The sequence below is a fragment of the Meles meles genome, chromosome 7 (assembly GCF_922984935.1).
Source record: "Meles meles chromosome 7, mMelMel3.1 paternal haplotype, whole genome shotgun sequence".
Lineage (NCBI taxonomy): Eukaryota > Metazoa > Chordata > Mammalia > Carnivora > Mustelidae > Meles > Meles meles.
In genome coordinates this window covers 85,181,662-85,205,474 of record NC_060072.1, presented here as the reverse complement: position 1 = coordinate 85,205,474, position 23,813 = coordinate 85,181,662, and the positions used below count along the sequence as shown (strand labels likewise).

Sequence of the window (23,813 nt, the reverse complement as noted above, 5' to 3'; positions counted from 1 at the left end):
CCCAGGTGCTCCTATTTTTTTTTTTTTTTTTTTTTTGATGTCACATAGATGATTCCAAAGTTCAGCCAAGACTGAGAGTCACTGAACTGGATTTTGGGGCTAATGTTTGAGATCATTGAATTGTTTCAAACTGACAGGTTTGTTTGCTTCTGTTTGTTTTCATGGACTGTTGACATTATTTTTGTTTTACAATTTTTTTTTTTGGTAAAGATTTTATTTATTTGAGAGAGAGAGAGAGAGAGCATGAGAGGGGAGAGATCAGAGGAAGAAGCAGATTCCCTTCCAAGCAGGGTGCCTGATGTGGGACACGATCCCAGGACTCCAGGATCATGACCTGAGCCAAAGGCAGTTGCTTAACTAACTGAGCCACCCAGGCGCCCTATTTTACAATTTTAGCGTTGTCATGAAAAGGAAAAAAAGCTCACTCATACGGTAAGCAGAAGCAAGAAGCACTAAAAACTTCACATTGTTTCTTCTTTGTAAGCCAGGGCACTTCTAAAGACGGACCTTAATACTGGCACACGTCCAAGAAAGACTCAGATGTAGATACACTTAGAAAAAGGAGAGTTTACTTGCAAAGGGGAAAAGAGACTGAAGAACTGATCTAACAAATTTAGGTACTTAAAGGAAAAGAAAAACAAAACAAAACCAACCTTTATAACTGTCAGAGTTCCAAAATTACACAGTCTGTTTGAAACAGTACCTTTCTGAGATGATCATCATACTTACAAAGGTCGTGACGTAGAGACAGGACCCGCAAGGAAAATATTCGGGCCAAAATTGTTCTGAGGGGATTCCTAGTTAACACTCAAGGCGTCATTATTTTGGGAATCAGAACGAGTCAGGATGACTCTGCAGCTTTGGGTCGTCTCCCGTGAAGTTTAGCTATATTGGAAGCAGACAAGGCGTCAAATTTGGCTTTAAAACACCTATCAATTCTCTAATTGTTTCCCCAGAAGAGAAGCGCTCCTTATCCGCCTTTCTGCGCACGCTCCGCCCGGAAGCCAAGGGGCGGGGCGAGAGCACGCGGGGACTTGTGGGAAAGCTCGGGAAGGCGGGGCTCGGCGTGAGACGCTGCGGGCGTGGGGTCTTACCCTGCGGGCAGTAACGGCCTAGTGAGGTGAGCCGGCTTTTCCTTTATCGCTGGCTGCAGTAGCCGTCGAGTCTTTGGGGGTGGCCTGGCGCAAAGAGGGCGCGTGGCCGTGGGCCCCGGGGGAGGCGAGGACAGGAAGGCGGGAGCCGGGAGGCGAGGACGTGGCGGCACGGAGGTGTCCAGGGTAGCGGCGTCCCCGGTGAGCGTTCCGTTCCGGAAGGGGCTCGCCCTGCGCGCCCAGGTATGGATGATCTGCTCCGCCAACCGTCCCTCCACCCCGGCTGTCCGGAGTATTGGGCCGATTGGCGGTGATTCGATCGCAGATCCACCTTCCTTGGAGGGTGCGCCCGCCCCCTTTCGGCGTGGGGGTCCTGTGTTCGCCCGGATACCGAGGGTGAAAGCGATACCCCCCCGCCCTGGAAGTTTCTGGTTCCCTGCTCGGACTCCAGCCCCGTCGCAGGTTCCGTGGGACCAGTTGTACTTTTGGGAGCAGAAGAGGTGATGAGTGAAATGGAAAAGGGGTTCGACCCTTTGCAGCATTTCAGGGCCTTGCTGCGTTTATTCCTATTTTTGAGTCCCCAGCAAAGTACTTCACTGATTTCGTTTATTGAGATACACATGTGTGATCAAACTTGGGCACTGTCTGAAAAGGTTAAAGTTAGGTTGTAAGTCAAAGCAGGGGTTCAGAAGACCTATCTGCATTTGCAACCATTAGGAAAGTGATGTTTCTAATTTCCGCTCTCTCTCCCGTGCTCCTCCTCCACTCCTCTTAAGCGTTGAGTCCCTTCCCACCTTTTTGCGGACTTTCCCCATCAGTCATCCCTTTTCCTAGATCTTCTTTTACCTTGATTCTCTTCGTCCTCTTCCGCCAGACTCTACTCGTGAGTAATCTTAGATTATTAAAGACAGAATTATGCTAATCCCCATATAATCTCATTTACTCAGTAGCTCATTTTATGCCCATCCTTTTCTTAAATCTCATCCAAACTCTCAGTAAATCTTTATATGATTAATCAGTACAGTGCACCTTCTTTACCCTTATGCTACATATGTGTCATTAGGCACTGCCAGCCTTTGTTCAAAGTGAGAACTCTTTTTTGGAAATTCTTTTCTGTGACAGTACGCTGCAAGTTTTCCTCCAGGCTCTCTAGATGTTGCTGCCTAGTTTTCCTGGTTGTGTTTTGCAGGCTCCACCCCCTCCCCACCCAACCCAGTAGTCACAGTGATGAAGCAGGTCCAAATCCCTGATTGTAACTTCCACCTTTATGCTACTGACACCCAAATTTATAAATTTATATCTCTATCTTCTGTAACTACCTACTGGATATGTCATCCTCATGTCCCATAAGTACCCAATTCAGCATATCCCAAACTGAAATATTTGTCTTTCTTTTTGTCCTCCAATTCTGAAACCTCTTTTTCTTTCCTTTTCGAAAAAAAAGTTTTGTGTTTTTTTTTTAAAGTAATCTCTATGCCCAACCTGGGGCTTGATCTCATAACCCCGGATTAAGAGTGGCACTTTCACCTGACTGACTGAGTCAGCCAGGTGCTCCCCTCTTTTCTTTTTAAAATTGTTGATCCTGATTCAAATAGCACTACTAATTTCTCCAGGCTCCCAAGGTGGACATCTAAGACTGGTTAGGTCCTTCTCTGGTGCCCCACTCCTCAACTGAATCAGTCCTCAACTACTTTTTATTTTACCTCCACAATACTTTTCATAGCTTTCAGACCTCATGGCCTGGCATTTTGAGATCTGTCCCGTAGCTACCTCAGCCATCTCTTCCATCATCTCTTAGTCCTTTGGTCTGCCTGCCCACTTCTCCATGGTTAATCACTATGGCTGGCCACTTTGAAACTTGGCTAGTTATAGCACCTCTGGAGACGTTTTCTGGAACCCACCACCCTTTCCACCATCTGATTTATGCCTGTCATTTGTGGTCAGCCCCACAGCATCTGTATGTGCCTCTAGCACATTTTGTTCTCAACCAGGAGTTAATATGCCTTCTAGGTCACATTTGACAATGTCTGGAGACATTTTTGATGGTCACAGTCTGGAGGGGAGGAAGAATACTGCCACGTAGTTGGAACACGCCAAGGGTGTTGCCAACTATCTTACAGTGCATAGGACAGGCCCTCTACCACAAAGAATTAATCTGGCCCAAAATGTCAATAGCCCAAAGGCTGAAAAACCCTGCCTAGCATAATATTTTGTGGCTTAGTACTTGATTATTTTGTTTCCTTCTCCACTAGACCTGGGACCTTGTATTACGTGTGTGTGTGTGTGTGTGTGTGTGTGTGTGTGTGTGTTTTAAACATATGAGTATAATTTGTTTCATCAGTCCTACACAATTCACAGCACTCACCATAGCACATACCCTCCCCAATGTTCATCACCCAGCCACCCCTTCCCTTCCACCCCCACCCCTCCAACCACCCCCAGTCTGTTTCCTGAGATTGAGTCTCTTATGATTTGTCTCCTCCTCTTACTTGCTTTTACATGGCCTGTCACATAGCAGAAGTTCAATAAATTTTGAAAAGGAGTAAAGGAGATAATTCGGATTAATTTATAAACTGGAGATGAGCAGAGTCTGCTACCATAGGCTACTTGCAAATTTCAGGGACTTCCCCCTCATTGCCTTTCATTGATATTGCATTGCAGTGATGCCCAGACTTGTCTATTTTTCATTTGTTCATTCAGCAAACATTGACTCATTTAAATAATAAGCTGATGTTTTCTTCTTCATCATCACTTTAGGCTCCTCCCCATGCATGTTTTTGCCATTTATGAAGTGGTAAAAACTCATTAATTAGCTATGTTTCAAAAACAAATAATTCTTTTCATTCGTGTCAGAGATTGGTTGGCCAAAACTCTGCAGGCCACAATGACTTCGACAAATAAAGCAATTGAATTACAGCTACAAGTGAAACAAAATGCAGAAGAATTACAAGACTTTATGAGGGATTTAGAAAACTGGGAAAAAGATATTAAACAGAAGGATATGGAACTAAGAAGACAGAATGGTGTTCCTGAAGAGGTAAGTTTCTTAATCAAGTCCTACTTTAGAATCCAGCAAACTATTTAATTTAAAATAAAGCACAACCTTTTAAAATGTTCTGGGGGCGCCTGGGTGGCTCAGTGGGTTAAAGCCTCTGCCTTCTGCTCAGGTCATGATCTCAGGGTCCTGGGATCGAGCCCCACATTGGGCTCTCTGCTCACCAGGGAGCCTGCTTCCTCCTCTCTCTCTGCCTGCCTCTCTGCCCACTTGTGATCTCTGTCAAATAAATAAATAAAATCTTAAAAAAAAAAAAGTTCTGAAAATGAAGTGATTTGCCACCTGTCAACATTTTGAAAAATTCTGCTTCTTAAGTCTTTGTAATAATTGTATTAACTCTATTAAGACATTTTAAGGCTTAGCCAATAGTTACAGAAAGGAAGTCCATGTGATAATTCTTAATTTGATATTTAAGTGTATATATGATACAGTTCATGTATAGTTATATATTTAATGATATCTTAACACAGTATTAGCATAAAATGTAGATTACTTACATATGTTCAACCAAACGTTTTTTTTTCTTTTTTTTTTAAAGATTTTATTTATTTATTTGACAGAGAGAGAGATCACAAGTAGGCAGAGAGGCAGGCAGAGAGAGAGGAGGAAGCAGGCTCCCTGTGGAGCAGGGAGCCCGATGTGGGACTCGATCCCAGGACCCTGAGATCATGACCTGAGCCGAAGGCAGCGGCTTAATCCACTGAGCCACCCAGGCGCCCCAACCAAACGTTTTTCTTAAGACTGTATTTAAATATGGATAATTTCTTCATACTGATGATATAGAGTCAGTTCAATTTGCTGTTGCACTGCTGCTAATTTATTGTAGTAAGGCTGAAAATCAGGCAGTTTTGGAAGTGTGAATTTAGGTTTGCAAATTAAATGTATAATTAAAATTTCTAGATAATACTTTCCTTGTATCTAAACAATAGTCAACATTTGTCAAAGAATGAATTAAGCTTTTCAAGCATGAATTAAGTGAAGATGGTAAATTGGTATATTTAAGCCCTTAAAAAATAAAAAGTACTTCTTGAAAATATAATTTAGTGAGAATTTTAAACATTGGTAGTTATACAGGAAAGTAGTAGTAAAGCAGTGCTCAAGCATTGTGTGTTTATTTTTTTCCCCATCTGTAGAATTTACCTCCTATTCGAAACAGGAATTTTAGGAAAAAGAAGAAAGGCAAGCCTAAAGAGTCTTCTAAAAAAACCAAAGATGGAAACACAAAAAACAGGATAAAATCTTATGATTATGAGGCATGGGCAAAACTTGATGTGGTGAGTTAATCTCCTTATGTGCTTCTTAGTATTTGAATAAAATTGTCTTGGAGTTAGCTAAGAGTGATGGGTTAAATGAAAAATAAAGTTCTTACCTTTGTGTCTTTCACTTAAAGAATATTTTATGTGAATCCAAATTTAATTACAGTGCTTTTCAGTTAACTAGATTATTTTTTCTCCTGAAGCCCTCTTTCAATGAGTAGTGACTAAAACAGCCAGGATTTGTTTCTTTTTTTTCTATTTTTTCTTTCTTTTTTGTTTTTGCAAAAATAGTACATAGAGGTCCGGCATACTCCCTGCCCAGTTTATCCCAGTGGTTGTATCTTCCTTAATTATAGTATAGTGTAAAAACCAGGAAATTAATAATGGTACAGTGTATGTATAGTTCAGTGCCATTTTTTAACATGTAGATTTGGGTAACTACCATTGCATACAGAGTGCAAAAATACTGCATCCCCATCCCATCTTTTCTTCCCTCTACTCCCATAGCTAACCACTCTTTTGATTTTTATGTTTATTTGGACTTTTCTGTTTAACATTTTTATTTGATGTTCTTATACACATACAGTAAAGTGCAAAAATCTTAAGTGTATAGCTTTCCGAATTTTTTTCTCCTGTATATACCTGAGAATCCACCATGCGCATCAAGATAGAAGACATTTCCAGCATCCCAGAAGCCTTCCTTTTCATTTGATTACCTCCCAGAGGTAGCCACTATTGTGATCTCTCATATTATAGATCAGTTTTGTCAGTTTTGGAATTTCATATAAATATATCGTACAGTATGCACTCTTTTGTGTTTGGTTTTGTTTACTAGCATTATCTGAGATTGATCCATGTTATTAAGTTGCAGTAATTTGTTCTTTTTCCTTGGCTGATCGGAATTCCATTGTGTGAATATATCACAATTTGTGTATTCCTTCTCCTATTAACATACAGTTGGGTTGTTTCCAGTTTGGGACCTTTATGAATAAACCTGCTGTGAACATTCTTTGTCTTTTGATGGATACAAGCACCTGGGAGAGAATTTGCCAGGTCATAGTTTAATATACATTTAGTTTTAGAAGACACTGCTCAAAGTTTTCCAGATGAGTTATATTTTTCTTAATGAAGCCAAGGCTAATTGGCTTAAGTTAGAGCTAGGACTAGTAACTAGTTTGCCATCTGCTTCAGTATTGTCGCGATGTAAGAGAAGTATGATTTTAGTCTTGGATTTATTGCTGTGGGAAATGATACTTTCTGAACATATTTTTTCTGCGGAGTATTATGTAGTCTACTTATTATATAGCTTTTTCCTTTTCTTAAGGTGGTATCTTCTATAACGTTTTTTCCTGAGAGCCATCATCCTTAGATCATTTCTGAGAGAGGTGCTTTCTACACAGTCATTTACTCATTCAACAGATATCGATTGAACTCCTTTGTGTGGCCAGTGCCATCATGATGTACTGCATTGCTTGACGTCATTTTCGTTTATCTATACAAGATATAGGTGTTTACTTACCTTTCCACTCAAGTTGAGATCTGAGCAGCTGCTTTAGGTGCTGCTGCTGCTAGTGGTCTACACATGCAAGCATAGCAGCGTTGGATAGTTTTGGTTCTTTAATGTGGGTAGGCTGGTGGGATTTGTAGAATCTTCATGCTAAAATACTTAGCTGAGTGTCAGTCTCTTAATGTTCATTCAGTGAAACTAAGCATAGATTTTATTCTATTTTTCAGTTTACCAATGATTTGGGGTTTTTTGACATAAAATAGTATGGTATTAAATGCAAGAAATTTTGTTTATATAATCAAGGTTTTTGTTTAAATGAGTTTTAATGAACTCTTGAACACTTACTGGTTTTAAAGTCTCTTACTAAAAACCATTCTTTTATCATATATGATAAGCATGATTTAAAAATCCTGATGGGGGGCGCCTGGGTGGCTCAGTGGGTTAAAGCCTCTGCCTTTGGCTCAGGTCATGATCCCAGGGTTCTGGGATCGAGCCCCGCATCGGGCTCTCTGCTCTGCGGACAGCCTGCTTCCTCCTCTCTCTCTCTGCCTGCCTCTCTGCCTACTTGTGATCTCTGTCTGTCAAATAAATAAATAAAATCTTTAAAAAAAAATAAAAAAAATAAAAATCCTGATGGGGTTTATGAGATGATTTATTACCATGAGAGGAATATGTGATCCAAAAGAGATTGGAAATTGTTGGATTAGTATATTATGTATTTTCTTTGATAGAGTCAGTTGGAATTTTGGAATTCACTGAGAGACAATATAACATAGTCACTGAGAGCTCTTCAGAGGATGCAGATTTGCCTCGATTCAAATCCTGACTTGGCCACTCATTAGCCGAGTGTTCTTGAGTTAACAAACCTCTGCTTACATGGACTTACAGAAAAGAAGTCCATGTGATAATTCTTAATTTGATATTTCAGTGTATATATGATACAGTTCATGTATCTCGTTTCCTTTCAGTTAAAAAAAAAAACATGGGGAATTATACTTACTTCATAGGTTTTTGTGAGGATTAGGAGTTAATGTGCTTTACAGGCAGTTTTTCATGCTTTGAGAATAAGGAAGAAAAAAGGTTTTTAGTAAAAACCCTTTCTTGGCTATTGGTTCTTTATTACATTAGTTTGGGGTTATTTCCAAACTTTGCATATGTCAAGCCATAAATACCTCACTACCAATAGTTTGTAATTTAGGAGTTGTATAGACTCTGTTGACTTAGATTATTACTTCATGACTTCAAAGCTAGATTCTTCAAGTGGTTTGGATCTTGGTTTTCTAAACAAGGGTACATTTTTCTCTGGAGATAATCCTAACAATTAGAGGCTGCTTGGATTGAAAGCAACTGTAGGCCTTCAGGTCCTTAGATCATTACAACCTAAGTTCTGTTGAGTGTACTTTTTCTTTTTCTAATGGTCATGTAATTATGAGCACTGTTCTGCTTATAATTTCAGGACAGTATCCTTGATGAGCTTGACAAAGAAGAGAATACCCATGATTCTGTGTCTCAAGAATCAGAGTCAGAAGAAGATGGGATTCACGTAGATACACAAAAGGCTCTTGCTCTAAAAGAAAAGGTATTTAGGCTAGCATTAGTTTCCTTCGTGTAAGCAGGATATGTAGAAAATTATGTGGATTTCAGTATCTCTTCAATGTAGTTTAGGTAGTGTTCAAACTTGTTATTGGCTGTATCCATATCAAGAGGCAGTATAACTTGTTGGTTATGAGTATATGCTCTGAAACCAGATTGTATGGGTTCAGATCTTGTGACAAGTTCTTTAATTACCTGTACTTCAGTTTTCTTAACTGTAAAAATAAGATTAATAGTATTACTAAACTTCAATGGGTTGTTATGAATGTTAAATGAATTATTATATGTAAAATGCATGGACTGTACAGAATCCTTTTAGGGATTTTTTTTTTTGTAGTAGACTAAAGTAACTTAAAATCAAGAGTGTGAATCTTGACATGAATATTAAATTCCACTCCTCCATATCACAGGTCATCTTTGGTTATTTTTAGAAATGTTAAACATCCCTCTTTAGAAAGGCTCATTATAAAACTATATTGCTTTTCAAGAAGGTGGAATTCTTTACAGATTAAACTTCATCTTGATGTCTTTCTTTTGTTACATTTCTGTGGGTTATTGTCAATCGAAAGTGCATAATGCTAGGTGTGTTACTCATTTTTCTGCCAAGGCTTCTTTGGCTTATGCTCATACAGTGACTAGTGAATTTCAGCATTTGTTGAAAAACCATTCTGCTTAATTTTCTTTTCTTTCCTATTAACCTTGAACACAGAGCTAATGAGTTAGAAAGAGATGCATAATATTGAAAGAAAATGGTTCTGCAATTCTCTGCTGCTATATATCTGATCCCATATGCTTTTTCAGGGCAATAAATACTTCAAACAAGGAAAATATGATGAAGCAATTGAATGCTACACCAAAGGCATGGATGCTGATCCGTATAATCCTGTGTTGCCAACAAACAGAGCATCAGCATACTTTAGGTTGAAAAAGTAAGGGATTCCCATAATGTGTGTGACTATTTTAACTGTGTATGGAGGCTGATTTTTTAAAAAAATCTTTCAGACGTCCAGGCAGTGACATAATATTGAGCGATAAAAAGACCTGAGTTACTAAGCTGTGGAAAGTCATGAAGGAACCTTAGATGCATATTTCTTCTCTCTCTTTTTTTAGTGTTACTTTTTATTCTCATAACTAAGCCTAGTAAAACAAACATATGGTCATTTGCTGTCATTATAATTTCTTGAACAAAGGGCTGTTTGGCAGTATTTATTTTTATTTTTATTTTTTTTAAAGATTTTATTTATTTATTTGACAGAGAGACACAGCGAGAGAGGGAACAATAGCAGGGAGAATGGGAGAGGGAGAAGCAGGCTTCCCGCCAAGCAGGCAGCCCAACGTGGGGCTCGATCCCAGGACCCTGTGATCATGATCTAAGCCGAAGGCAGATGTTTAATGACTGAGCCACCCAGGCGCCCCTGGAACGGTCTTTTAAGGAAATCATTTGACATTTTAAGAATTTACTGTATGGCCTGTCTTTTCCCAGTTTTCATCATAACGTAGTAAAAATTTGTCCCAAATTCTGGAACTTGCCTGCAGACTAGCATTTGGGAATCATAAATCATAAAAAGATTATTTCTTCTTTCCTTGAAAATGGAGGTAGAATCTTCATTTTTTCCCCCTCCAAATTGTTATTTAAATTCCAGTTAACACACAGTGTAATACTAGTTTCAGGTGTAAAATTTAGTGATTCATTGCTTACATGCAAGACTCAGTGCTTATCACAAGTGCCCTCCTTAATACCCATCACTTAACCCATTCCCCCGCCTACCTCCTCTCCAGTAAACCTCAGTTTGTGTCTATAGTTAAGAGTCTGCTTCTTGGTTTGTTCCCCCCAGCACCCCCCTGCCCCCCGGCCCATGTTCATTTGTGTTGTTTCTTGAATTCCACATGAGTGAAATCCTGTGGTATTTGTCTTTCTCTGACTGATTTTCTTTAGCATAATACACTCTAGCTCTACTCACATCATTGCAAATGGCAAGGTTTCATTCTTGACGGCTGAGTAATATTCTGCTGTGTATATACTACATCTTCTTTACCCATTTATTGGTGGACTTTTGGACTCTTTCCATAATTTGGCTATTGTTGGTATGCTATAAACATCAGGGTGCATGTACCCTTTGAATCAGTATTTTTGTATCCTTTAGGTAACTAGCTAATACTGCAGTTGCTGGAATGTAGGGTAGTTCTGTTTTTAACTTGAGGAACCTCCATACTGTTTTCCAGAGTAGCTGCACCAGTTTCCATTCCCACCATCAGAGTAAGAGTGTTCCCTTTTCTGCCCATCCTCAACCAACACCTGTTATTTCCTGTGTTGTTAATTTTAGCCCTTCTGACAGATGTGAAGCGATATTTCATTGTAGTTTTAATGTGTGATGATGAGTGATGTTGAGCACCTTGTCATGTGTCTATTGGCCATTTGTATGTCTTTGGAGAAAGTCTACTCATATCTTCTGCCCATTTCTTAACTGGATTATGTGCTTTATGAGTTTTATAAGTTCTTTATAGATTTTTGGATACAAATCCTTTATCAGATGTGTCATTTGCAAATCTTCTCCCATTCTTTGGGTTGCCTTTTAGTTTTGTTGATGGCTTCCTTTGCTGTGCAGAAGCTTATTTTGATGAAGTCCGTATAGTTTATTTTTGCTTTTGTTTTGCTTGCCTCTGGAGACATCTAGTAAGAAGTTGCTACAGCCAATGTCAGAGAGGTTACTGCATGTGTTCTCCTCTAGGAATTTGATGGTTTCCTGTCTCACATTTAGGTCTTTTGTACATTTTGACTTTATTTTTGTGTATGGTGTAAGAAAGTGGTCCAGTTTCTTTCTTTCTTTTTTTTTCATGTTACTGTCCAGTTTTCCCAACACCATTTGTTGAAGAGACTATCTTTTTCCGTTGGATATTCTTTCCTAGTTTGTCAGATTTTAATTGACCATAGAATTGTGGATCCATTTTTGGGTTTTCTATTCTGTTACATTGATCTATATGACTGTTTTTATGCCAGTGTCATACTGTCTTGAAGCCTGTAGCTTTGAAAGATAGCTTGAAGTCTGGAATTATGATGCCTCCAGCCTTATTGTTCTTTTTCAAGATTTCCTTGGCTGTTTGGGTTCTTTTGTGATTCCACACAGATTTTAAGATTGTTTGTTTTAGCTCTCTGAAAAATGCTGTTGGTATTTTGATAGGGACTGTGTTAAATGTGTGAATTGCTTTGGGTGGTGTAGACATTTTAACAATATTTGTTTTTCCAATCCATGAACGTGGAATGTTTTTCCCTTCTTTTTGTCCTCTTCAGTTTCTTTCTTAAGTGTTCAACAGTTTTCAGAGTACAGATCTTTCACCTCTTTGGTTAGGTTTATTCCCAGGTATCTTATGGTTTTTGGTGCAATTGTAAATGCGATTAATTCCTTGATTTCTCTTTCTGCTGCTTCATTATTGATGTATAGAAATGCAACAGTATTCTGTATGTTGATTTTGTATCCTGTAACTTTACTGAATTTGTGTTTCAGTTCTAGCAATTTTTTGGTGGAGTTGTTGAGGTTTTCTATATAATGTATCATGTCATATGCATAAGTGAATGTTTGACTTCTTCCTTGCTGATTTGGATCCTGTTTATTTCTTTTTGTAGTCTTGATTGTTGAGGCTAGGACTTCTAGTACTATGTTACATAACTGGTGAGAGTGAACATCCCTGACGTCTTCCAGACTGTAGAGGAAATCTCTCAGTGTTTTCCCATGGAGGATGTTAGCTGTGGGTTTTTCATAGATGGCCTTTGTGATGTTGAGGTATGTTCCTTCTATTCCCACTTTGTTGAGGGATTTTATCGTGAATGGATGTTGTGTTTTGTCAAATGTTTTTCTGCATCCATTGAGAGGATCATATGTTTCTTATCCTTTCTTTTATTGAGGTGGTATATCAATGTGGTATTTCATGTTGATTGATTTGCAAATACGGAAATATTTGCAGCCCAGGAATAAATCCCACTTGGTTGTGGTGACTCTTTTAATGTACTGTTAGATTTGATTTGCTAGTATTTTGTTGAGAATTTTTGCATCCATATTCTTCAGGGTTATTGGCCTGTAGTTCTCTTTTTTAGTGGACTCTTTGGTTTTGGAATCAGGGTAATGCTGGGTTCATAGAATGAATTTGGAAGTTTTCCTTCCATTGCTATTGTTTTGGAAGAGTTTGAGAAGAGTAGGTATTAACTCTTCTTTATATGTTTGGTAGAACTCTTCTGGGAAGCTATTTGGTCCTGGACTTCCGTTGGGAGATTTTTGATTACTGATTCTATTTCTTTGCTGGTTATCAGTCTGTTCAAGTTTTTTGTTTCTTCCTGTTTCAGTTTTGGTAGTTTATATGTTTCTGTGAAATTTACCCTTCTTTCCGGTTGTTCAGTTTGTTGGCATGTAAGTTTTCATAATGTTCTCTTATAATTGTATTTCTGTGGTCTTGGTTGTTAATGTTTCCTCGCTCTTTTGTGATTTTATTTGGGTCCTTTGTCTTTTTTTTTTTTTTTTTTTAAAGATTTATTTATTTGACAGATAGAGATTACAAGTAGGCAGAGAGGCAGGCAGAGAGAGAGGAGGAAGCAGGCTCCCAGCTAAGCAAAGAGCCCGATGCAGGGCTCGATCCCAGCACCCCGGGATCATGACCTGAGCTGAAGGCAGAGGCTTTAACCCGCTGAGCCACCCAGGCGCCCCTGTCTTTTCTTTTTTGATAAGTCTCTCCAGGGGTTTATTGATTTTATTAATTCTTTCAAAGAACCAGCTCCTGGTTTCATTGATCTGTTCTACTGTTTTTGTTGTTGTTTCTGTATCATGTATTCCTTCTCTAATCTTTATTATTTCCCTTCTTCTGCTAGCTTTAAGCTTTGTTTGTTGTTCTTTTTCTAGCTCCTTTCTAGGTATAAGGTTAGGTTGTGTAGGTGAGATTTTTCTTGCTTTTTAAGGTAGGCCTGCATAGCTGAATACTTCCCTTTTAGGACTGCTTTTGCTGTATCCCAAAGCTTTTGAACCATCATGTTTTCATTTTCATTTGTTCCCTTGTATTCTCTTATTTCTTCAGTGATACCCTGGTTGATCCATTCATTTTTTACTAGGGTGTTGTTTATAACATCCATGTATTTGTGTTCCTTCCAAATGTTTTCTTGTGGTTGACTTCAAGGTTAATAGTGTTGTGGTCAGAAAATAGGTATGATATGATCTCAGTCTTTTTGTACTTTTTGAGGCCTGATTTGTGACGTAGTATGTGATCTGTTCTGGAGAATGTCCCCTGTGCCCTTGTAAAGAACGTGTATTCTGCTGCTTTAGGATGAAATGTTCTGCATATATCTATGAAGTCCATCTGGTTCTGTGTGTCATTCAAAGCCATTGTTTCCTTGTTGATTTTCTGCTTAGGTGATCTGTCCATTGCTGTAAGTGCTATGTTAAAGTCCCCTACTATTATTGCATCATTATCGAGTTCCTTTATGTTATTAATTATTTTATATTTTTGGGTGCTCCCACACTGGGGCCATAAATATTTAATAGTTGTTAGATCTCCTTTTTGGATAGTCCACTTTATTATGATATAGTGCCCTTCTTCATCTCTTATTGTAGTCTTTGGTGTAAAATGTAGTTTGTCTGATACAAGTGTTGCTATTCCAGCTTTCTTTTGATTTTATTTGCATGATAGATGGTTGTCTATCCCCTCATTTTCAATCTGCAGGTGTCTTTAGGTCTAAAATGAATCTCTTGTAAGCCACATATATATGGGTCTTTTTATTTTTTTAAACGCATTCTAACACCCTATGTCTTTTGATTGGAGCATTTAGTCCATTTACATTCAGAGTATTTACTGATAGATATGAATTTAGTGTCATTTTATTACTTCTGTTGTTTCTGGAGATTTTCTCTGTTACATTTTAGTCTTTGTCACTTTGGTCTTTTCTTCCCACTCAGAGGTCCACTTAATATCTCTTGCAAGGCTGGTTTAGTGGTCATGAACTCCTTAGTTTTTGTTTGTGTGGGAAACTCTTTAATCTCTTCTTCAATTCTGAATGACGGCCTTGCTGTATAGAATATTCCCATTCAGCACGTTGAATACATCATTCCACTCCCTTTTGGCTTGCTAAGTTTTTGTGGCGAGATCTCCATTTAGCCTTATGGGTCTCCTGTGTAAGTTAGGTGCTTCTTTTGTTTTGCCTGCTTTTAGGATTTTTTTCTTTCTCACTAGGTTTTGCAAATTTAACTGCAATATGTCTTGGTGTTGGCCTATTTCTTTTGATTTTGGTGGGAGTTCTTTGTGCCTTCTGGGTTCTGATATCTGCTTCCTTCCCCAGATTAGGAAAGTTTTCAGTGATTATTTACTCAAATAAATCTTTCTCCTTTTCTCTGTTTTCTTCATCTAGGACTCCTATGGTATGAATGTTATGTGTGATGGAGTCACTGAGTTCCCTAAGTCTATTCTTGTGATCCATAATTCTTTTCTTTCGTTCAGCTTCTTTATTTTCCAATATTCTATCTTCTATATCACTTATTTGTTCCTCTGCATCTTCATTCTCTGGGGTCATTACATCCAGTCTGTTTCGAATCTCAGTTATTATGTTTTTTATTCTGATTGTTTTTTAACTCTTATCTCTGTGGCAAGGGTCTCCCTAATGTCTTCTATACTTTTCTCAAGCCCAGTGAGTATCCTTGATTGTTGCTTTATATTCTCTGTCAGGCATGTTACTTACCTGTTTCGATTTAGATCTCTGGCCATGACCTTTTCTTGTTCTCTTTTGGAATGAATTTCTCTGTGTTGGCATTTTGTCTGAGTCTCTGTCTTCTGTATTTTAGAAAAGCCTGTGATGTTTCCTGGCTTTATGGAGAAGAGGTCATATAGTGTCCAGGGCGTGGTGCTCCGTGAGTGTCCGGTGTGTGCTGCGTGGACTCTGCTGCTGTGTTTGGTTGCTCTGTCCCTCAGGTCAGGCATCAGCAGAGGTTCTCCTTGCCTGCTGTGGGTAGTGTTTGAACCTTGGCCAGAGTATGGCAAGTTTTAACTAGGTGTGCTCTGGTCTGCTTGTTAAATGAGACCTGCTGCTGCTACTACCCCTAGAACTGAAACTGTGCAGAAAACTCTCTGGTCAGTAGACGTGGTGCATGTGGGGGTTTCTGCAGGTGGTCTGGGGAAGGGGCCTGCTGCGCTGGGATTTAGGCACGCTTGCCTGAGAAAAGCCATACTAGTGGGGCGCAGGAGGCTGGGACTTGGTGTAATAAGCAGGTTAGGCAGCCAGTATTGGTGCTGTGCTATTGACTGAAGTTGGTTTATGCTAAGGGGGGTTGGAGGGATGGTTCCTTTGTACCTGGAGAGGGGCCTCCACTTGCTGCTCTCAGGGAAACACTCCCAGAAGAGCAGTTTTCCCAGGTGTTCAGGTTGCTGTTTCCAGGCTGTGTGTCTCCTGGTTGCTTTCCTGCTGGAAACAGTGCAGTGTACTTTGCATTCTGTCCCAGCCAAGCCTGCTGACTTCTAAAACTCTAAACTTTAGAGGCATGCGGGGGCAGGGACCTGCGCTGGTCTTCTGGGGAGGCTCTTGCTGCACAGGGATGAATGCAGGTTTGACCAAGAAGGGCAGTGGCACCAGAGTGCAGGAGTGTGGGATTTGCAGCAAAGCTGGCTAAACAGCCAGTGTATCCGGATTAGCTCCCCCCAGCAGGTGTCTCTGCGCCTCTCCTGGGGGGCAGGGGAGGGAAATGGCACCGGCTGGCTTTTTTGTCTCTCAAGAGGCGTCTTTGCTGATGCCACCTCTCCAAGAAGAGTGCTCCAAGAAGAGTCAACAGTTTTCCCGTGTGCCATAGGCGAACCTCAGATCACTTCTGCCCTCAGGTAGCTTGCCTGCCTTCTCCCCAGGAGCAGGGCAGCGGCCTCAGGGCTCTATCCCAGCCAAGCCCGACCTTTAAAACTCCAGTTGTCAAGCCCTGCTGGCTGCAAAAACTCCTGAAAATCAGCTGCTCTCATTTTCCAAGCCAGTGACTTTGGGGACTTGCTCTCTCTGTGCCTGTCCCTGAGCACTCTACTCTATCACCTTTCTCCTCGATCAGGATCAGGGCTCCCTCCACTCCACAGCACCTGAGGTCGTTTCTCTCCCAAAACACATTTCTGCACTGTCTACATTCCTCAATATGGCCTCCTCTCTCCCTTGAGTTGTACAGTTCATTTTGTCAGTCCTCAGGTCAAGTACTTGACTATTTAGAATGATTTGATATTTGATATTTATCTAGCTGAGTTGGAGGAATGAGGCAAGCCTACAGTCTTCCTGCTACACCACCATCTTAGCTCCCCTTAAAGATGCATATTTCTGTGTGAAAGAAACTAATCTGAAAAATCTATATGCTGTATGATTTCATATTTTTCAACTCTGTGACATTCTGGAAAAGGGAAAATGATGGATACCTTAAAAAGATAAGTGGTTATCAGGGGTTGGGGGTGGTGGAGAAATGAATGGGCAGTGCACAGGAGATTTTTAGGGCAATGAAAATACTCTGTAATAATCTAATGATAGATACATGCCATTTTATATTTTTTCAAATCCATAGAATGTTCAGCGCCGAGAATAAGCTGTAATGTAAACTGTGGACTTTGGAGGACAATGGTGTGCCAGTGTGGGTTCATCCTTTGTCCAGATGTACCACTCTGATGTGGGATACTGATAATGACAACCCTGCATGTGTGGAGGCAGGGAGTATACAGATGAGAAGTGTCTGTACCTTGCCCTCAGTACCGCTGTGAGCCTAAAACTGCTTTAGAAAATTTGTCTTAATAAAAAAAATTAGAATAAAAAAATCTTTCGTGACAAAGTGCCTGTGAAAAGATGAAACCCATACTACATTTCTTTTCAGCTGTAAATTCTTAACGGCTTGCTTCTTTTTATTGAGTTATTTTATTCAAACCATTTTAAGTGGTTTAAATGGTTTCAGATGTTCAGACCATGCTCCTGTAGTTCACATTACCAAGGTGTTCCTCCAATAAAAATTTGAGTAATGACATCTTTACCCAATTCACAAAAGAAAGTTAGCTGGGTAAATATTGTATAGAATTTAATATCCTTATTTTGGAAAATCATTTATCCACTCTTTAACCTAGAGACCTTTCATTATGGAAAACTTAAAATATGTTCTAATCTTTATCTTTAAGTCATACTGACCCTTTAAAAATACATATTTATGTTGAAGAACATGAATGTGTTATAGTTTTATCATAAGCAGAGAATGGACTTAACCATAAGAATTTAAAAAAAGACAAATACCATCAAGATATTTCTTGAATATTAAAAATTTTAACTGTTAAATAATTATTTGGAAATACAAATTATATGGGTATCTTAGTTTTTTAATAGCTTAAATGGCATATTTAGGTCTTTGAAACTTATTAATAGCCTGTCAAATTACAATATTTACATTTTATAATGTATCTATAATTTAGTATGTATAAGTTATGGAAATAATTTTACATAAACCCACATGCATGCAGTGTTTCTTGGGGCTGGGTCACGGGATGTATATATGTTCAACTTTACATGGTGATGACCAATTGTATAAGTAATACAAAGGTGATTGTATGAATTTGTATTCCCATTAGGAGCATGTAAGAATGCTTGCTCCATTGTCTTTACCAGCACTGGTAGAATCGGCCCTCTTAATTATTTTCAGTCTAGTGGATGTAAAATGGTAATTCACTGTGGTTAATTTGCATTTCCACAGTTGCTAGTAATGTGGAACATTGTCTTATATATTTATTTACCACTTGTATTTTTTTTTTCCCCTGTGAAATGCCCGTTTTGTCTTTTGGCCACTTTTTTATTAGGCTGTTTTTCTGCTGGTTTTTAAAATTATTTATTTATTTATTTGATGGAGAGAGAGAGATCACAAGTAGGCAGAGAGGCAGGCAGAGAGAGAGAGGGAGAAGCAGGCTTCCTGCTGAGCAGAGAGCCCGATGCGGGGCTCGATCGCAGGACCCTGTGATCATGACCCAAGCTGAAGGCAGAGGCTTAACCCACTGAGCCATGATTTTTAAAAATTCTTTATTTTGGATACTAATCCTTCAATGGTTTTTTTATAATTATTTTCTCCTAATTTGCTTTTTTAATTTTCTCTCAATGCTTTTTTTCTTTTTCTATGAAGTCTCAGTGAACAGAAATTCTTAATTTTAGTATATTTCAATTTATTGACTTTTTTTTAAAGGTTAGCACTTCTAAAAATATGATTTGTTAAAAAAAAGTAGTTTCCTTCCCTGAGCTCATAGTAGTCTTCTGTATTTTCTTTCAAAAGGTTTTATGTTCTGCTTTTCATGTTTAAGTCTTAATATATGCTGAAGGTAGAATTCCAGTTTCATATCTTTTCAATGAATATTTCAGTCATCTAGTCTTATTTATTGACTATCCATGCTTTTCCCATGGATCTGCAATGCCACCATTATTCTGTGTCAAGTTTGTACTGATCTTTTTTATATCACTGTATTTTCCAGTTGATCTGCTGCTTATCCTTCTCCTTGTTCCATACCCTCTTTAATTGCTTTAGTATTAAAAGCCTTGTATATGGCATTGGGCATGTTTTCTTACCTTATTTTTGAGGAATGTCTTGGGTATTCTTGGACTTTTGCTTATCAATGTGAATATTAGAATCATCTTGTCAAATTCCTTGAAAAATTATGTTGGGGTTTTGATTATAGTTGCTTTGGATTTAGAGCTCAGTTTGGAGAGAATTATATTGCCATGTGTTTGTGACTTATTATAGATCATGAATGTACTATATCTCCACTTAAGTCTTCTTTAATGTTTTTCAAGACAGTCTTCAAATTTTCTGCGTATGGGTCTTTAAATATCTTTTGTTAGATTTATTTCTGTTTTCTGTTGTTTATCTTTAGTAAAGCAGCCACCTTGCAAACTTTGATTATTTCTAACAGTGTCTCTAGATTGTTATGAGTGATTTAGGTAGACCATCATATCATGTGAGAATGTCAGTTTTATTCCTTTATTTTCCAGTCTTTTTATCTGTTTTTCTTCCTTACGAAACTGCATTAATCAGGACCGCTAGTACAATAATGACAAAAAGCGGTGATAGTGGGCATTCTTGTTCCTTGCTTTAAAGGGAACGTTACTTATATCTCACCATCACAAATTAATGCTTTTCAGTAGCATTAAGTAAGTAAAAGAAGATGGGAAACACACCTTTAATTGTGAACTAAATTCCCTTCTTGGGGGTTTCAGAAACAAATTTTGAAGTTTGGGTTAACAAATGAATTTTATTAACCTTAATTTTTTAAAATTGCAGATTTGCTGTTGCTGAGTCTGATTGTAATTTAGCAATTGCCTTGAATAGAAGTTATACAAAGGCTTATGCAAGGCGAGGTGCTGCTCGAGTTGCTTTGCAAAAAGTAGAGGATGCCAAAAAAGGTATTAATGTATTTCAGTTCTTAATATCTAAAAAGTTCTTTAATGATTTAATTTAACAGATGCTGGACAAAGAATACTAGACAGTCACAGTTCTTACCTTTGGAGAGCATTCTGTATTTGAATAAAGCTCATTTTTGCTTTTTAAAAGAATCTTGATACTTGGGAAAGAAAGCATTATTTGCCTCCAATTAGACTTTGGTTCAAATTCTCATTCCACTAATGTGGAATGAGACACCAATCACATTAGGTGTGTGACCAAAGGGAAGGTTATAGATGGATCTCCTATGATTTTCAGTTTGTCTGTAAAATAAGGATTAAAACATCTTGTTGGATAATTTGAGGCAGAGGCACTACATATAAAATTTTTGACACATTTTTCTTTACTTGTAAATTCTAGGGCTTGTATTAGTCCATAAAATAGGTTTATGTACTATAAATAACAAAATCTGAATAAAGTTGATAATCTGACAATTCTACTGCTCCTTGGTTTTATGATATACAATTTAATGATAGCAAGTATCCTTTCTGGGGCTGGTGGAAGAAGGTGATTTGTCACGGGATTCTGTCAGGGTTTTGTTTGTCCTGGGGGAGGGGGAATGGAGAAAGTCTAGTAGCCTGCTGTTGTTAATATTTCTTACTCCTCTTAATTTTGCTGCAGAACACTTGCCTGTTTGTCACATGTAGCAAATGATTATTGTTTTGTAGAATTTTATTATTCTACAAAACAATTATTGTTTTTGTAGAATTTTAAAAATATCCTGTCTTTCAAATATTAATCTTCTAATTTACCTAGATTATGAAAAAGTATTAGAACTGGAACCAAATAACTTTGAAGCAACGAATGAACTCAGGAAAATTAATCAGGTAAATCCTAGTTACTTAAATTTAAGTGCATTACTTACCTTTATTTGATGAAGTGTAAAGGTTTTGGCATAGTCTTTGTACTGTAAATCTACAGTACTTAACATAGACTTTTTCTGATTTTAGTTTTTTGTACTGTATAGTTTTACTAAACAGATTTGCAAGCTGGAGGAAGTAGAATGAATGATATTTAAAGATCCGTAGGAGTCATCATCTTAAAAAGTTGTCTGAGGGGCACCTGGCTGGCTTAGTTGGTAGAGCACGTGACTCTTGATCTCGGGGTTGTGAGTTTGAGCCCCATATTGGGTGTGGTGATTACTTAAAATAAAGTCTTAAAAAAAAAAAGTTACCTGATGTCTGTTAACCACTGCTGCTTTTTTCTTTCCCAGATGATAGAATTACTTCTCTTTATCCCACTAATTTTTCTTTATTGACTTGTGCTTTGACTTCTATATTAAACTTCTGTATATTTCTTTGATATAAGCTCTATCCTTATAGTTTATATTTTAGCAAAAACAATACTAGTTTTTTAACAGTGAGAAAGTTATTACTTAGCTAAAAAATTTGCTGTCAAATGATACTGCACAGTTACATATTCCTTTCATTTTGCTGTTCAGTCAGTTATAGTTATTGTGCCATCTGTTAAAACTTGGAGGAAAAAGTGACAATGTTTGGGGAAAATCTGCTTTTATTTATTTTTTATTTTTTATTTGTTTTTAAAGATTTTATTTATTTGACAGAGTGAGACACAGCAAGAGAGGGAACACAAGTAGGGGGAGTGGGAGAAGGAGAAGCAGGGTTACTGCCAAGCAGGGAGCCTGATATGGGGCTTGATCCCAGGACCCCAGGATCATGACCTGACCCAAAGGCAGACGCTTAACGACTAAGTCACCTAGGTGCCCCAAAAATCTGCTTTTAAATATTGCTATTACTTACTGCTCCTAATCTACTGATAAATCTATCAACTTGCTTATAATTGTGATTTCTGTTATATATATTTGTATTTTGTCTGAGGTTAAATAATGACTGAATATTAAATTTGAGAAATTTGGGTGTGTGGTCTTAATTGTCCATTTTATTTTTGAAAATAGTTACTAGAATGGTGCCTGGCCTGTGTAGAAATTCAATAAATATTTCTTGAATAAATAAATGAACAGCTACTATTAGTGGATATGGGTTATTTTCATTGGAATAAGATGTATATTAAATTCACTATTTTGGGGGCGCCTGGGTGGCTCAGTGGGTTAAAGCCGCTGCCTTCGGCTCAGGTCATGGTCCCAGGGTCCTGGGATCGAGCCCCACGTCGGGCTCTCTGCTCAGCAGGAAGCCTGCTTCCTCCTTTCTCTCTGCCTGCCTCTCTGCCTAGTTGTGATTTCTCTCTGTCAAATAAATAAAATATTTAAAAAAAAAATTCACTATTTTGTTTTTTAATTTGAATTAGACTTTGGATTAGAGTAAAAACTATTATTTCAATATTAATTTGAAATGTGTCAAAAATTCTAATACATTTGAGTGATTTACTATTTTAAAGTCAAATATATATGTATCTTGCATTACTTGTTTTATTTTAGCTGACTACTGTGTCTCCTAGGCTTTAACATCCAAAGAAAATTCATATCCAAAGGGAGCTGATACAATGATAAAATCATCTGAAGGAGAGAAGAAACAAATTGAAGAGCAACAGAATAAGCAGCAGGCCATTTCAGAGAAAGATCTGGTAATCCAGAGGGATTTTAACATACATATGTTTTGCTGAGTTTACTCTTCGTTTCTTGTGTATTTGTTTCTGTCTTCTCTAATGTTAAAATTCTTCAATAAGAGCTGAAAATTATACTAAAAAACCCCTGGAACTTACTAATTCAGAATTTGAGTAATTGATGACTTAGTACATAATTAAATATAGAACATAGTTTAGGGAGCAAACTACTTTTGAGGATTTTAACATACTTATGTATAGGTGGTTATAAATTTAACATAGAAATAAGTTACAGTTCATTCTTATATAGAATTTTTTTTTCATTAATTCATACTGGACTGTTTCTGATCAAAATTCCTTTAGAATCTTGAGTTGAGATTAATTTAACATATTGGTAGCTTTTCTTGGAAAAATACTTATGGAATGATAAATACATATGGAATGATACTGATTGTGAGAAACCTGACAGATTATAAATAAGTGTGCTTATAGTGATGTCTGGTATATACATTCCAGTATGGTTTAATTTAGCCTATGTTTAGACATGTTAATGTTACCAGAGAATGAGGTATCCAATTCTTGTACTCTGTTCTTTCACAAAAATTATTTGAGTTAATGAAATTCTATTGTACAGCTTCTAATATTGAAGAGTGTAATATTTGGGCCTGTATTTATTAAAGTGTTTTTTTAGATTTAAGTTTTGTGAAATATTTAACTAGTAGAATAATGGTTAATGGTGCAAAGTAGTATAGTAGTATACTTTTTTTCTTTTTAGTACTGAAAAGAGAATAATGCCACTATAAAAAATAACCTAAACTAACAGATTCTAGAACATGTATCATGGATTGGATATTTAACATTAACATATACTTTAATAACTAATAGAGTATTGATGAGTATTCTTATAGTGTTTACTTAAGATTTGAATTCAGCTAATTTTTTATTCTTTTTGCACATTTTGCGTTTTTGTTTTTTTTAATTCTTCTTTATACTTCTCTCCAAAATGATAGGGGAATGGATTTTTTAAAGAAGGGAAATATGAAAGAGCAATTGAATGCTATACTCGGGGGATAGCAGCAGATGGCACTAATGCCCTTCTTCCAGCTAACAGAGCAATGGCCTATCTGAAGATTCAGAAGTAAGGATTGGTCATACTTAATATTTTTCAGGATGAAAATGAAATTTACCATAAATTGGCACATTAGATAAATAGTAATAAAATAAAATATATTTGCTCTTGAGCATTAAATTTAAATGAGAGAGATTGAGTATGTATCAGTATGTATTCAGTAAATGTTTGCTCTTATTATTTTCCCACTTGTAATAGTGTGGCATTATACAATTTAACAT

The 23,813-nt window shown here is 37.6% G+C and overlaps 1 protein-coding gene across 3 annotated transcripts in view; it reads left to right on the top strand.

Annotated features, from left to right (window-relative positions):
* The first annotated feature begins 1,020 nt into the window (after window positions 1-1,020).
* Window positions 1,021-23,813, top strand: part of RPAP3 (RNA polymerase II associated protein 3) — a 40,412-nt gene continuing 17,619 nt past the window's right edge. For 2 of the 3 annotated variants that reach the window (XM_046010935.1, XM_046010937.1), the window contains exons 1-9: window positions 1,021-1,120; window positions 3,945-4,128; window positions 5,280-5,420; window positions 8,366-8,488; window positions 9,304-9,431; window positions 19,785-19,906; window positions 20,700-20,770; window positions 22,359-22,484; window positions 23,474-23,601. In XM_046010935.1, coding sequence (XP_045866891.1) covers window positions 3,976-4,128; window positions 5,280-5,420; window positions 8,366-8,488; window positions 9,304-9,431; window positions 19,785-19,906; window positions 20,700-20,770; window positions 22,359-22,484; window positions 23,474-23,601 — 992 coding nt within the window. In that variant the 5' untranslated portion in view covers window positions 1,021-1,120; window positions 3,945-3,975. The other variant, XM_046010936.1, reaches the window with a different exon arrangement.